Below are 16,301 nucleotides of genomic sequence, written 5' to 3'. Positions count from 1 at the left end.
CAGGAGACCACAGAGGTAGCCGAGGGGACAGCCACACCAGAGCCCCGGGTGGCGACATCCACGACAGCAGCGGCAACACCAGCATCAGTGGCAAGGCACTACGGACCCCAGGGGCACACGTGGTAACAATGAGGGCAGAAGTGGTGGAAGGCGGCAAGTGCGAATCCTATCAAATAACCAGAGGCAGCCCAGGTAAGAGAAACGGAAGACTGGTGCTACAGGACCATCTACCGAACACAAAAAGAGGAACACCTCTAATTATTGACCTGTTGAATCATCATAATCAGGTTGCCAAAAAAAAAAAAGGCAGCCCTACCTAAGGATGAAAGATGTTCATTACTTCAAGTGCACTAGCAGAGAAACAGTTCATCAAGCACCTTGAAAAACCACCGTAACACAGTAGCTCAAAGTTAAAGTGATAGTTCTCCAGAAACCCAACTGGAAGCCACTTCATTTGTTACATAAACACATTTCTGGTTTCAACAGAGACATGTTCTTTAAAAGACAGAAATGTAACTAAAAGCATCTAAAAGAAAACAGAAAAAACAAATGCTTATTTCAGAGAATAAACAAACATGAGACAGTCTCATGAATGGATACCATTCCTTACATATTCCTTGGAATAGAGTAAACGCTTTCAGTTCAGTTCAGTCGCTCAGTCGTGTCCGACTCTTTGCGACCCCATGAATTGCAGCATACCAGGCCTCCCTGTCCATCACCAACTCCCCGAGTTTACTCAAACTCATGCCCATCAAGTCGGTGATGCCATCCAGCCATCTCATCCTCTGTCGTCCCCTTTTCCTCCTGCCCCCAATCCTTCCCAGCATCAGGGTCTTTTCCAATGAGTCAACTCTTCGCATCACGTATCCAAAGTATTGGAGTTTCAGCCTCTGCATCAGTCCTTCCAGTGAACACCCAGGACTGATCTCCTTTAGGATGGACTGGTTGGATCTCCTTGCAGTCCAAGGGACTCTCAAGAGTCTTCTCCAACACCACAGTTCGAAAGCATCAATTCTGTGCACAGCTTTCTTTATAGTCCAACTCTCACATCCATACACGACCACTAGAAAAACCATAGCCTTGACGAGACAGACCTTTGTTGACAAAGTAATGTCTCTGCTTTTTAATAAGCCATCTAGGTTGGTTATAACTTTCCTTCCAAGGAGTAAGCGCCTTTTAATTTCATGGCTGCAATCACCATCTGCAGTGATTTTGGAGCCCAAAAAATAAAGTCTGCCACTGCTTCCACTGTTTCCCCATCTATTTCTCATGAAGTGATGGGTCAGATGCCATGATCTTAGTTTTCTGAATGTTGAGCTTTAAGCCAACTTTTTCACTCTCATCTTTCAGTTTCATCAAGAGGCTTCACTTTCTGCCATAAGGGTGGTGTCATCTGCATATCTGAGGTTATTGATATTTCTCCTGGCAATCTTGATTCCAACTTGTGCTTTTTCCAGCCCAGAGTTTCTCATGATGTACTCTGCATATAAGTTAAATAAGCAGGGTGACAATATACAGCCTTGACGTACTCCTTTTCCTATTTGGAACCAGTCTGTTGTTCCATGTCCAGTTCTAACTATTGCTTCCTGACCTGCATATAGGTTTCTCAAGAGGTGGGGCAGGTGGTCCAGTATTCCCATCTCTTTCAGAATTCTCCACAGTTTATTGTGATCCACACAGTCAAAGGCTTTGGCATAGTCAGTAAATCGGAAATAGATGTTTTCCTGGAACTCTCTTGCTTTTTTGATGATCCAGCGGATGTTGGCAATTTGACCTCTTGTTCCTCTGCCTTTTCTAAAACCAGTTTGAACGTCTGGAAGTTCATGGTTCACATATTGCTGAAGCCTGGCTTGGAGAATTTTGAGCATTACTTTACTAGCGTGTGAGATGAGTGCAATTGTGCGGTAGTTTGAGCATTCTTTGGGATTGCCTTTCTTTGGGATTGGAATGAAAACTTTACCAACTATGAAATCAATCAATTCATGAATAATCAACAGTATGAAAAGAAGCAAATATTTGTTTAACAGGAAGTAATTCTGCAACATAGATCCCATTTCCTCACTGTTTAGATCATGATTTAAGCTTGCTAAGACGAACAAGTATTAGGGGGGCAGGGATGCAGCTTCTCTCTCTTTAGTCCTCTGTACTTTTTAATTGATTAAACCAACAAACATAGCGGGAAGGGTCCTGAGAGAAACTCTTTCCTGGGGAGAAAAATCAGAGTAGCAGTCATTCCCTCTGCAAGGGACCTAAATGTCTCTCTGACCAGTGTATTGCATCGTAAAACAAAAAAATGAAAACGAGAGAAGTAATTCCTCAGCAGACCTTCGGAAAACCAGCAAGGCCGGGACCCGGCCCCTGGCTCAGCTCCTCCGACGCCGCCTGGACCGAGGAGCCGGCGCAGTGATGCAGCGCTCGGAGGCCCAGAAGGCGGGCCTCGTGCTGGAGGGAGCACGGCGGCCTGATGCTGATGCCCAACGTGACCCGGCGGCGGTGGCAGCTCCCGCCGAGTATCTCGGCCTCCAGGACGCGAACCTGCGGCTGCAGCTGCGCGGGCTCTGCGGCTTCCTGGACGCCGCCGACCGGCGCAAGGAGGGCAGCGCGTCTGTGGCGGCGTGGTGGGCGCCCCGTTGCCTGCGCCTGCGGCACGAGGTGGCCCCGCGAGCCTCTGAAGCTGCGGAACCCGGGGCGCGCCGGGAGGCCCTCCTGCGCGGGAACCTGGAGCTCATGGAGCCTGCTGCTGCTGCCGGACCAGGAGGAGCGGGGACGCGGGCGGCGGCACCGGCTGCCACAGATCGAAGGGCTGCCGGGCCGGCTTGAGCGGGCGGTAGGCGGGCGGCCTGGGCTAAGGCAGCAGGTCGAGCGCCGCAGCGGCGGAGGCCCAGGCCGCTACCCGCGCTTCCCCGCCCTGCTGCCCCCTCAGGCCGCACGAGGCCCCCGGAGGACAAGGCCGTCACCCCGCACGCGTCCCTGGACGACCCGCTGGAGCCATCTCACCGCTGAAGCGTGCCCGATGGCCCGCGCGGTAAGGACGGCACCGGCCGGGCAGCGCGGGTCCACGGGTGGCCCCCACTCCAGACCCCTCCTCCGGCTCCGGACGGGAAGATCCCAAGTCCATCCGAACTGGGGCTTTGAGTGGTGATTTTCTGGCTAAGTGATGGAGGCGTGGAATTCGCAGTGGACCCGGTAGGTGAGTAGGAGAGGCTGGAACTCTAGGGCTGGCTGGAGGCGCCACATCCCAGCCTGGAAACCCTTGTCTGGTAGCCGGCAGATTTTCATGGGGGGAAAAAATGCAAGGCTATTCCATTTGCGCAAATGTGGAATTTCCTGTCTTATTTGTTGCGACCTGCTGCCCCAAACCTGAGCAGCGTCCATTTGTGTATGAATCCCACCCGGGCTTCTCGGTGCTGCCTGCCTGCCTGGAAGGGGCCCAAGAAGCTGGGCCAGAGGACCAGGGCCAAGAGCCTTCCTGGTCGGCCTTTAGTCCTGCCCTTCTCAGGGTCCAGGGACCTTTCTCAACCGAGGCTCTAAGACTTGGCAGAGGAATATGTGCTTGGAATGGGTTCTGGCTTTTGGTCTCCGCGTGCCTGAGTTTCCTTATCTGTAGAATGGAGACGATGATTCCTACACCTGGATTTAAGGTGGATAAAAGTGTCTGAAAGGATTTGTAGACTGTTGGTCACATGGCTCAGAAGGTAAAGATCTATGTGCAATGCAAGAGACCTGGGTTCGATCCCTGGGTCAGGAAGATACCTTGGAGGAGGAAATGGCAACCCACTCCAGTATTCTTGCCTGGAGAATCCCATGGACAGAGGAGCCTGGTGGGCTACAATCCATGGGGTCGCACAGACTTGCACACTGGAAAGTGAGTGACTAACACTTTCACTTTGCCAGAAGCCCCATGGCTGCCGGCTGCCAAGGTGGGGGTGGGAGGACTTCTAAGCCTCAGGAAAGCTGGGCCTTCTCCCATCCCCCCAGTGACTGTTGGGCAGATCAGAGGGGCCCCATTCCCCAGCCCTCTGGGTCAGTGCTCCTCCTGGCCACCTCGCCCCTCTCCTGCTTCCCTGTCCTTCCATAGTTTTGGGGGCTTAGCTCCTCCTCCTGGTGGCAGTTACTGCTGCCTCAGCTATTTGCCTGAAGGTAGAGATTAAACCGGAGAAGGCAATGGCTACCCACTCCAGTACTCTCGCCTGGAAAATCCCATGGATGGAGGAGCCTGGTAGGCTGTGGTCCATGGGGTGGTGAAGAGTCGGACACGGCTGAGTGACTTCACTTTCACTTTTCACTTTCTTGCATTGGGGAAGGAAATGGCAACCCACTCCAGTGTTCTTGCCTGGAGAATCCCAGGGACGGGGGAGCCTGGTGGGCTGCCATCTATAGGGTCGCACAGAGTCGGACATGACTGACGCGATTTAGCAGCAGCAGCAGAGATTAAACAACCCTTTCTGGTTCTGTTTGAAGCCTTTCCTAGTTCAGAGAAAATGTATCTAGGCCTTCAATGACTGTTGTTCCCCCGAGTGATGGGATGGGAACTGGACCCTCTCTCTCAGGTTGGATGGCCAAGTGGTCTCTGCAGGTGCCTTGTGTAGCGGACCGGGGTACTAGCCCCGAGAAGGTCGGGTGCTAGCCCAGCACAGTTTTTGCTTTACCTTCTCAGTCTGTCAGTTCACACAGAAGGACTAGGGTTAGAGGGATATTTTATTACTGATTAGCAATCTAAGGCTACAATTTGGGTTTCTCTTTATAACTCTGTGTACACCCTTCATCCCACTGCTGGCTCCTTCAGGCCAGAGGGAGTTGCTCAAAGTGAAGTTTTTTGATGCATCAGGGCTGGGCAGTCTAGGAGTGAGAAGTCCCAGTCCCAGCTTCAGTGAACTCACTGGTTGGGGGTCCTTGGGAGGGTCAGATTCCTGGGCCTCAGTTTCCCCAAGCACAGTATGATACCGGGGATCACTGCAGTCCTGTGGCTGGAAAACGAAATGTTTCTGGCTTTTAGCTGCATTGACAGGTGACCGGTGATTTAGGACGTGATTCTCTGCAGGTCAGTGAAGTGCTGGAGCATGAGAGCATATTTGCAGAGAAGTTCTGTCATGTTTTGGACAAGGAGACGCAGACCCTGTCTGGCCCAGGGTTTTGCTGTCGCAGTGCATGGTGTAGGAATTGAGGACTGGGCTTCACCTAAGGTTTCCCACCTCACTGGACAATGAGTAGAATGGAGCTTTTGGGTTTCCTGCAGTATCCAAGTCCCATGCACACTCAGCAGGACTGCCACAGATGTCGTGGTGGCAGAGCTTTGGGTTGAGACGAAATAGAGTCAGCACGATGATCACAAGTTTCAGCTACAGGTGGGATTGCTGCTGTTGAGTTCTGTCTGAAAGTTCTGTCTGGCCTTGAGACGTTCTCCCAATGACTGCGAGTAGGAGGCCTGAAAACAAGGAAGGGCCCTCCTTTTAGGGACCACTTTTCTGTACTTGGACTTGTAGTTTTAAGGTGAGTGGAAAGCAAGCTGGAGGTGAGAAAGCTCACAAGCCTCAATCTGGGTGCTGGCAAAGGTGGAGTCAAATACCAGGCTTGTGCCATATGTGCTTGCTGTTAGCTCATCCTCACAAAAGCTCTGGAAAGCAGTAGTATTTCCATTTTACAGCCAAACATCTGGAGGCTCAGAGAGGTTCTGAGCATCTCCTGGGAGAAAAAATTGAGATTGAAATGTCTTAGTTCCAACTGCCTGGCTGGGTCTCCCAGGGATTCTCTACTGCTCAGGCTATGGATGGGTTTCCTTTTCTGACTTGTTGTCCTTTTGGCCAATAATATTAATCAGCAGACACTAGGTGACTCCCCATTCTTGATTCCTGACCCAGGTTTGCCCTTCTCCCACCCTGAAAGTGTCACTTCCTTATCTGTGACCACTGAGCAGATGATTGATAATTGCACTACCCAGAAAGGTCAGGCTGTCTTGTGTTCAGATTTCCACTCTTCCTCTCCTCTTGGGCAACTTACTTCACTTTCCTAAGCCTCTCTCTGTTCTTCTTCTGTAAAGTAGGGCAACATCTACAGTGTCCCCTTTATCCCCACAGGATCAGGGGAGGTCAGGATCTGTACACAGTCAGCCTCAACAGTTGTCAGTATCTTAGTCATTCATAGTCCTTACCAGGCTCCTCAGGAAAAAAGATAGGGACCCATGGGGGTTTGCCAAATGGACATCACTGTTCTCTTTGAAACTTGGTTTGCTGTTTAGACAGACAGCTTGCTTCATTTTCCAAGCAAGCCAGTGTCTGGCTGCACCTGCCCCTGGGATAGGGAATAATGACCCTGTAGTCCTTCCTTGAGGTGCCTTAAAGACCCTAAGTGGCTATCGTGGCAGGTGGCCCCTCGGTATTCCAGGCAGTCCCTCACAGGGACTGGGCCTGGCTGCAAATGGGCCTTTCCCCTGGCTGTTTCATTTGACAGATATCTGGGTTGGGCTGACTAGTCTGGACTTGGATGCTCTTCGCTCTAGTCCAGGGAGCAGACAGGGGCAGGCAAACCCCAAACACCAGAAAGTCAAGTGCATCACTTTGAACTGATTTTCAAACAAAAGTATCTTCAACAATTACTCCCCTTCCACTCCCCCAGATTGAATATGATTCCCTGTGTGTTACAATAGGACCCTGTTGTTTATTTATTTTATATACAGTAGTTTATATCTGCAGATTAGTAGATATGTTAAAATTCATATATACCACTTTGTTATATTCAAAATACTTTTATTTTAAAAATTATCATTTCTGATGTTAAAAAATAGTATTTGCTATGTCCATTTTAGTATTAGAAGGATTTGTAGTGCTCTCTCCTTTTCATTCCTGACGCTTGTGATTCAGTGTTGCTGTATTTGTTAAGCTGGCTAGGGTTTTATGTATCTTACTAATCCTTCAAAAACTCAGTGTTAAGCCTTGTAAATATCCTATAGTATATATTTCTATTTAACTAATTTTGGCCTTTATTATTTACGTTGTTTTATTTTATTGTACTTTTTTTGCACCGACTCTTTTCTCCTTCACATAATTAAGGTGGATAATACATTTATGTTCCTTTCTTACTCATTTATAGTAGTTACTTCTGGGTTTTATATATCCCACTAAGTATAATACTTCTTTTTCTGCACCCCAGAAATTTAGGTATATCATAATTTATTACAACTTAGTTCAAACTAGATAAAAAGATAGTTTGATTTTTTTACCCATGGTCTTTTAGGCAGTGTTTATTTCTAACATCCACACTTTCTATTTGTCTATTTGTTATTCATTTCTATATTAAGTTGACCAGGATCAAAGAACATACACTGAATGATTTCAGTCTTTGAATTTATTGAGAATTCATCCCATTTATTGTTATTTCCAGTAAGTTTTTCTTAGATATTTATAAACAGTAACATGTTGTTATTCCTAATGGTATTGTGGGAAGTTTAGGAAATGAGAAAAAGTATAGTGAATTTTGTTATACTTTATGGATTAGATCCCAAAGCTCCTCTCCAAGTTCTTTCTAGTTGGAGATGTTAAAAAGTTAAAATGTCTCCTGCTACTAAGGTTCTTGACACAGAACTTTACAACCTATTGTAATAGACCCATACAGACTTGGGATTTGGGAAGACATAGTGTGTTTTGGATCAATGTTCCATTCATTTTGACTTTTTCTACTGGTTAGGAAGTTGTGGAAACATGAAGGCTTTTCTCTGAAGCCTTGTTGAACCTCTAACTTCCTAGGGAATCTATTTTGATGGATAAGAAAGTACTGACATATTTTCGCTGCTGTGTATATGATCCTTGGATCACAGTCAACAATATTGTTCTTAAACCATACCTACAATGGTAGCCTCACTTTGTGAATTAATTCTATGTTTTTCTAAGAGTCATTGCAAGAGTTTCAGCTAGAAGTTCATTCTGCCTTTCCAAATTTCATAGGCCTCGTTCACCTTAATTATTAACATTTTCCTGTTTAAAATTCCTGAACTTCTTTCTTTTTCTATACTGACCAAACTCTTAATGATACAAGAGGGAGGGGACATATAGTTGATTCACTTTTTTTATAGCAGAAACTAGCACAACATTAAAAATCAATTATGTCCTAAAAAGAGATTGCAATAACTTATGGAAATATTTAGGAAAAATGGCATCCTTGTATTAGGCTTGTTAAATAGAATATAATGTCTCTGGTTTTAATATAGTCTTTCAGTCACAGAGTAGCTATTAAGGAATTTTTAAATATTAGCCCTGATCTCTTATAAATGTTTTTACTAGAGATTTTAAAAATAATTTTATTGAATACGATCATTTATTCCATGATATTTTTAACTAATTAGTATTTAAATATACAAAATCATAAAATTAGCAAAGCCTTATTTGTGATTCAGATGGAATTTGTGTACCATGAAGTATATCTACATCAGAGAATATAGGAAGACCAAAATTTGGAGTGAATTTTTGCCTTTTACAATCATAGCTCATGTAATTTATTACATAATATTAAATATTTATTTATCTAAAACGTTTTTCATAGAGTACAGACTTTTCAATCTGTTTCCTTCTGCCTATTGACTTGGCCGCTGTGACAATGACCAGAAAGTTTTTCTTTGTCGATGTTCTCAGAAGACAGCCCTGGAGCCTGCACTTACGTCTCCATAATTGACTTTGCTATTACTCCTCTCCCAGTGGAATCCATCACAGGGGATGAGCAAAACCTCAAGGCTGAAATATCCTGAAGAAGGTTTCACAGGCTTAAAAATAACTAAGTGCATCATAAACACCATCGTTGATACTCCAGCTCACGATCATGAACTCTGGATGACACAGGGTTGCTTAAATATGCAAGTGTACCCCATTATTCTTATTGTAGGAGGTACAGAGCATACTAGAATTAAGGAGAGGAACTCCCTATGTGTTTTTCCTTAGGTTTACTTCCCCTGACTAAAGAGTGAGATCCCTTGAATTGATGCAGCCTTGGTAGAAAGGCTAGGTAGAAAGGCGTTCATTGCACTGTAAGGACTGGAATGTTCATAAGTTTCTCTCTCTCTGCTTCAAAAAGAGGCCTAATTGATTATGACATTTTAAAAATTGACTATTATAGAAATGAAATATTATAATGAGGAATATAAATGCATGTATTTGGGGGAATGGCTTTGATCTGAGGAAATGAACATGTATTTGGAATAGCTTTAGAGAATTTTGTTATATCTAGTCTTAGCAATTTTTGCTGTTAATTTAACATATCAATAACCTATCTATTTCTATTATGTTTTCAAAGATGGATACAGTTATAGCAGAAATAAATAAATTGAGATGTAATAAGGTTAAAATATTTTCAATATATTCATCACTGTTATTACCATTGTATTGTGATTAAAACAAGGATTGCACTATCATAATGGCTACAAACACTATCATTGATATTATATGTGCCAATCCTGTTTTAGATAATGTATAATATTCCTAATTTAGATTGCTGTGTAATACTCCTATTTTAGATAAGCATAAATTTTAACTATAAACATATTAAAAATAAAAACTCAGAATGTGAGTAAAATTACACAGGAAAATATGCTACTTTCTTATTTACTTCCCTGAAAAAATATGATTTAAACAAAATAACCAAAGGACTTCCTTTACTGCTTAATAGACTAACAGTTTCAGAAGTCTAATGACATCTAATCCCTAATCTTGCATCTTCTTGACAATAAGATTGTTTTGTATGCAATATCTCATTAAGTTGTTAATCATATATATCTACATTTAAGACAGTATTGATAGCACTAGAATCAAAGCCACAGTTTCATTTATTTTGCCTTGTGCCTCTCAGCAGGTTTCTGCCATGGGTCACATGGGAACAACCAACCACTCAGAAATGACTGACTTCATTCTTGTAGGCTTCAGGGTCCTCCCAGAGCTCCACATTCTCCTCTTCCTGATATTTTTGCTTGTCTATGCCATGATCCTCCTAGGAAATATTGGCATGATGGTCATTATTATGACTGATCCTCGGCTGAACACACCAATGTATTTCTTCCTAGGCAACCTGTCCTTCGTCGATCTCTTCTATTCTTCTGTCATTGCACCCAAGGCTATGATCAACTTCTGGTCTGAGAGCAAGTCCATCTCCTATGCAGGCTGTGTGGCCCAGCTCTTTCTCTTTGCCCTCTTCATTGTGACTGAGGGATTTCTCCTGGCAGCCATGGCATATGACCGCTTCACTGCCATCTGCAATCCTCTCCTCTACACTGTCCAGATGTCAACACGTCTCTGTGTTCAGTTGGTGGCTGGTTCCTATTTTTGTGGCTGTATCAGCTCAGTTATTGAGACCAGCATGACATTTACTTTATCCTTTTGTGCTTCTCGGGCCATTGACCACTTTTACTGTGATGACCGTCCACTTCAAAGACTGTCTTGCTCTGACATCTTCATCCATAAACTGGTTTCTTTCTGTTTATCTGGCATCATTATCTTGCCCACCATCATAGTTATTATTGTTTCTTATTTGTACATTGTGTCCACAGTTCTAAGGATACCCTCCACCGAGGGACGTCAGAAAGCCTTCTCCACTTGCAGCTCCCACCTGGGAGTCGTGAGTGTACTCTATGGTGCTGGCTCTTTTATGTACCTCACTCCTGACAGATTTCCTGAGCTCAGTAAAGTGGCCTCCTTGTGTTACACCCTACTCACCCCCATGTTGAATCCTCTGATTTACTGTCTGAGAAACAAAGATGTCAAAGACGCTCTGAGGAGGATCCTGAGGGAAAATATATTTTTATTTATTTCTGTTTAACAGTAGTATACCTGGGAGACGTAGGCTTTATAACATCTTGGGGAAGCACTAACTCAAAAAATGCACCCATTGATCTTAGAAATATTTACTCTTAGAGAGTTAGTTTATTTGAATACCATGTACTTAAAACCAAAGAATATATTTGGAATATATTTTCTCTGGCTGTTGATTTTGGAGTGAATGAAAAGACTTCCTCTGTACTTCATCTTAATTTGGGGTAAAAATAATTATTACCATGTAATTTTATTTTAGGGAAAATATATTCCAAATTTGCTTGTCTCTCTGAGATTGCTTCTTTTACATGTATTGTTAATCTTGAGTCAGTAACATGTGTTATTTGGATATGTATGCAACTGATAGAGGTAATCTGATGTAATAAGATTGATCTGATGTAATAAGCAAGAGAGAAGAAAATATGAGATTTACTGGAGAAATCTTCATGAATGTTTAGTGAGAGAATCAGATGCTCTGAAGTGCACAGAGTCTGACGGGAGACTTGTATGTAACTTAATTGTTCAGAGGCTATGTGAGTGACACGTTTATTTCATGGTTTCTCTGACTCGAATCATTATTATTTCTCCCCCTCATCTGAAGGTCTGCTAGACTGATAAATTACTTTTGAATATTCTCCCTTTTCAAAAGAACACTGTAATAAAAATAAGCAGGAATAAAAATAATTTATATTTTGTTAGATATACCTTACTATTCATTCATCAAATTAACATTTACTGAATTTTGATGTACTGTTTGCCCTAAAAAATTCTTAGGTGTAAATAATTTCTGTACTCGAGCTCACAAACTGAGGGGGAAATAGCTGAATAGAGAGCTGGCATGTCATATGGTCAACCCAGTGAATAAAGGAATATGCAGAAAATATCAAAGGAGAGCAGCTTTCATAGATGAGTGACCTAAATAACCAGGGAACACTTCAAAAGTACATGTTGAAACATAAGCGGATGTGAGCACGATGAAGCACAGAAGATTTTGTGCAAAGGAAATTAAATAACTATATTAAGCTCCCTAAAGTTTGACACCTGGTTGTTAATGTGCAAGAAAGGGAGTGAGAGGTAAGACTTAAAAGGAAGTGCATGGAAATTGTGCACACATAAAACAAAGAAGTTGACCTTTATTCTATAGGGAGCGGGGAAGCACTGGGGATATTTTTAAAAGGGTATATCATTTTCAAACTGGCATTTTATAAAAAGTCACACTGGTAACTTCTACAAATATGCATAGAAGAAGATAATCAATGAAAGTGTGTGATTGTCCAAGAAAGAGGTTTTGGTGGCCAGAACCATGGCAGTCTTCTAGGAGACAGTGAAGAGGGGGAATATCTTTAAGGCCATGAAGAACTGAGCTGAATATTAATTGATGGTTGGTAAAATGAGAACTGGGTAGAAGTGAATAGTGACTTCTAATGTTTGAGCATCTTTCATTGGGGAAATGCTACCTCATAATAGGAAGAGGAAATAGGGGTAATATTGTTAATCATTAAGAAAATAAAATCAGGTCAGACTGAGCATTCAAATCCTGGTCTTACCTATGTGCTCCATATTCAACTGTATTGACTTTGCAGTAACCCTTGTTTCTCAGTTTAATAAAAGATTCAGGTCAGTTCAGTCACTCAGTCATGTCTGACTCTGCAACCCCATGAATCACGGCACACCAGGCCTCCCTGTCCATCACTAACTCCTGGAGTTTACTCAAACGCATGTCCATCAAGTTGGTGATGCCATCCAGCCATCTCATCCTCTGTCATCCCCTTCTCCTCCTGCCCCCAATCCCTCCCAGCATCAGGGTCTTTTCCAGTGAGTCAACTCTTCGCATGAGATGGCCAAAGTATTGGAGTTTCAGCTTCAGCATCAGTTCTTCCAGTGAACACCCAGGACTGATTTCCTTTAGGATGGACTGATCTCCTTGCAGTCCAACAGACTCTCAAGAGTCTTCTCCAACCCCACAGTTCAAAAGTATCAATTCCTCGGCACTCAGCTTTCTTTATAGTCCAACTCTCACATCCATACATGACTACTGGAAAAACCAAAGCCTTGACTAGACGGACCTTTGTCTATTGGGCAAAGACCCTGTGCCTGGGATTTAGGTGAGCTGGAATTAAAAAGAATTAGGAGCCTCTTTCATTGAAGGCTTGTTCCATTTAGGACTCAGTGTTGCATGAAAGATTCTGTACTTTATGCCCAAAGAGTCTGTACTTCAGTAAAATATGCTTAAGTAACTTCTTAAAGAGTATACTCTTCTAAAACATCTTTACTCATCTTTTGATATTACATTTATAATTATAGCTGATTATAGTGTCACAACTAGTAAGATTTTCTTTATTTAAATGATAGTGTTCATGGTATTGAATCCTCACCAGATGCTACTACACTAAAAATAATTATGTTTAAAAGTTTTACCCTACTTGTAATATTCAGATTTTATATAAGAAATATCTAAATAAACCAGTTAATAATAAGTGTTATTTATTATTCAAATAATAAATGCATATCATATTATAAATAAGTAAAGAGTAAATTTTACATTTCCTGTGCTTTCTATTTTTCAGGTGAAAATGAAACCTTCATTCAGAAAAAAAAATATTTCTGAGTCTTTGTTCTAAAATGGAAATCTTTGAATCTAAAAAAGATCTACTCATTTTTTGTTCCAAACGCTTTATTAAGGAATAATTGGTGTGAAATAAACATTCAAAGTGCACCATTCTGTGAGTTTTGGCATCAATAAAAACACCACCACATTAAGATACTGAACACTACCTTCATTTCCAAAAGTTTGATTATGCCTCCTTGCAGTCCATGCTTCCCTCTAAACCCATCTGCAGATAACCAGTGATCTGAACGATGTAGAATGGAATCATACAGTATGGGCCTTTTCTCTCAGGCTTCTTTCACTGAGTAAAATTATTTTGAGATGTGTTCATTTTGTCATATATAAGTAATTCATTCTTTTTATTGCTTAGTAGTATTCCATTTTCCAATGTGCAAATTTTGTTTATGAACTCTTAAATGAGCAGTTGATATGTGTGCAGTTTTTAGATACTGTGAATAAAGCTGGTATGTGTTCATATGTGTTTGCCTAGATTGTTTTCCTTAATCTTTGGTAAATGTTGAGGATTGAGATGCTTAGATCTTATAATAAATACATGTTTGACTTTTGAAAAGACAACCAAGGAAACATCTGGAAATGAAGAAAGAAGAAACAAAAAAATATTACCCAACAAAATCTACTAAGTCTCAGGAAGAGAAAATCTATGACATTTGAGCCAGGACCCACTCCCTCCCTGCCCTCTCTCATCCCAACAGAGGTGAAAGTGCAGTCGGGCAAGTGCAGGCAGGAACACAGAGATCCCTCTGCCCCTGGATCCCAGTCAAAGGTTACCGTGTCCCCTTGATTGTAGTTGCTGCAAACATTACTTATCCCCTCCAGCTCCATGCTGAAGAAGCTCTATTCAAGGCTAGAGTTGCTGATACATCTGATGAGCTCTACCCAGCTCTCATTCATAGGGTGAACACTCTACCCGTAGCACGCCAGGCCAGGAGTATTACTGCTGCTCCAGTCTCCCCAAAGACAGACGTGCAATACTCAGAAGACCACAGGCTACTGACCTTACCCAGAAACCTGCTCCTCAAGCAGCATCTTCTTGCCTGTTCAATCAGTCCCAGCCCCTGTAGGCCAGCTGTTGCTCTATACTACTGTGCTTTTCATACTTTTAAGATACTGTCCTATAAGATTTTAAATGTTTTCTTCATTTTTTATGTATTTTTTAATATGTTATTTATTGAAAAGTATCATAAACCTATTAGAGTACAGTACTATGTAACTGACTGTGATAGTTGAGTACCTAGGCTAACTTGGTTGGACTTACAAACAAACTGAACTTACTAATGCACTCTAGGAACAGAGTTTCATTAGTATGTAGGCAACTTACTATACCTTAGCTGAAAAACACACTGGAGGGATTCAGCGGCACACTAGAAGTGCAGAAGATTGGATCAGTGACCTGTGGATGAAACTTCAATTAATAATCAAATTAGAAGAAAAAAGAGAATTTTATTTGAGGTTTATAATCTGAGAGACAGTTACAATGCTAGCATCAGAAGAAAGGAAGATGATCTCTCTGGACAAGCAGGCATTCCCATCTTTGAGGGCCTCTGGTTAATGTGTAGGGGCTTCCCATGTGGAACTAGTGGTAAAGAACCTGCCTGCCAGTGCAAGAGACATAAGAGACATGGGTTCAATCCTTGGGTCAGGAAGATTTCCTGGAGGAGAGCATGGCAAGCCTCTCTAGTATTCTTGCCTGGAGAATCCAATGGACAGAGGAGCCTGGTGGGCTACAGTCTAGAGGTTAATGTGTATTACAGAAGCACACTGCATATTAGTGAGGGAGGGAGGAGGCCAAATAGACACACAGGGAGAATTTTGTGTCTATTTTTTCTTGTCCTGCCTCCAAATATAAATTTTATCTCATCACCTGAAATGCAAGGGCAGAAAAATATCATCCAAAGGAGCAGCAAAAAACAAACAAAATTCATAAAAAGCGTATATCAAAAAGTGAAGAACATGTAAGAACATCAAGCAGAGTAAAACACATGTTTCCAGAAGGAAAAGAATGAGAGAAAGAGGAATACAACTATATGAAGAAGTAATGGCTGGAAATGTGCATAATCTGAAGAAGGAAACACACATCCAGGTGCAGGAAGCACAGAGTTGCAAGTTAGTTAAATGAAAAGAGAACCACGCCAAACACATTATAGTTTAAATGTCAAAAACTAAAGATAAAGAATCTTCATTTTTAAAAAAAAGTTTATTCATTTGCTGTGGTGTAGGATCTTCCTTGCATGGTGCAGGGGCTCTCTAGTTCTGGGGCGCAGTCTTCAGAGAGAGCAGACTCACTAGTTGCAGCATCCGGGCTTAGTTGGCCTGTGGCACTTGGGAGCTTAGTTCCCGGACCAGATGTTGAGCCCACATCCCCTGCACTGCAAGGCAGATTCTCGACTGCTGGACCACCAGGGAAGTCCACAAAGAGAGAAGCTTAAAAGGAGCAAGAAAAAGCAACTTTATACATACAGGGGTACCCATGAGATTATCAATTGACTTTTTTCAGCAGAAACTTTGCAGAACAGAGGGGAGTGGCATGATACATTCATAGTGCTAAAAGAAAAAAAAAAAATACAAACAATAATATTCTAACCTGGAAAGATTATCCTTCAGAATTGGAGAAATTAAGAGTTTTCCAGACCAGCAGAAGTTAAAGGGATTCATCACCACTAAACTGGACCTATAAGAAGTGTTAAAGTGACTCTTTGAGCTTAATTTCTAAAATATACAAACAGCTCATACAACTTAGAAACAATAACAACAAAAACAACTCAAAAGAATGTGCTGAAGGCTTAAACAGAAATTTCTCCAAAGAAGACACATATGGCCAATAGGCACATGAAAAGATGTTCATCACTGCTGATTGTTAGAGAAATGCAAATCAAAACTGCAATGAGGGG

The 16,301-nt window shown here is 42.3% G+C and overlaps 1 protein-coding gene across 1 annotated transcript; it reads left to right on the top strand.

Moving 5' to 3' along the window:
- Positions 1-9,810: 9,810 nt before the first annotated feature.
- On the top strand, positions 9,811-10,791 carry LOC133043140 (olfactory receptor 9K2-like). The gene has a single exon (XM_061123994.1). The coding sequence runs from the start codon at positions 9,841-9,843 to the stop codon at positions 10,789-10,791; it is 951 nt and encodes a 316-aa protein (XP_060979977.1). The 5' UTR covers positions 9,811-9,840.
- Positions 10,792-16,301: the final 5,510 nt, after the last annotated feature.

Source organism: Dama dama, chromosome 22 (genome assembly GCF_033118175.1).
Source record: "Dama dama isolate Ldn47 chromosome 22, ASM3311817v1, whole genome shotgun sequence".
Lineage (NCBI taxonomy): Eukaryota > Metazoa > Chordata > Mammalia > Artiodactyla > Cervidae > Dama > Dama dama.
The sequence above is the reverse complement of the archived record's forward strand: the minus strand, read 5'-3'. Positions and strand labels throughout refer to the sequence as shown.

Bases quoted from the DNA above. Each gene is read 5' to 3' on its own strand.
- LOC133043140 (XM_061123994.1), top strand. From the start codon at position 9,841: ATGGGTCACATGGGAACAACCAACCACTCAGAAATGACTGACTTCATT.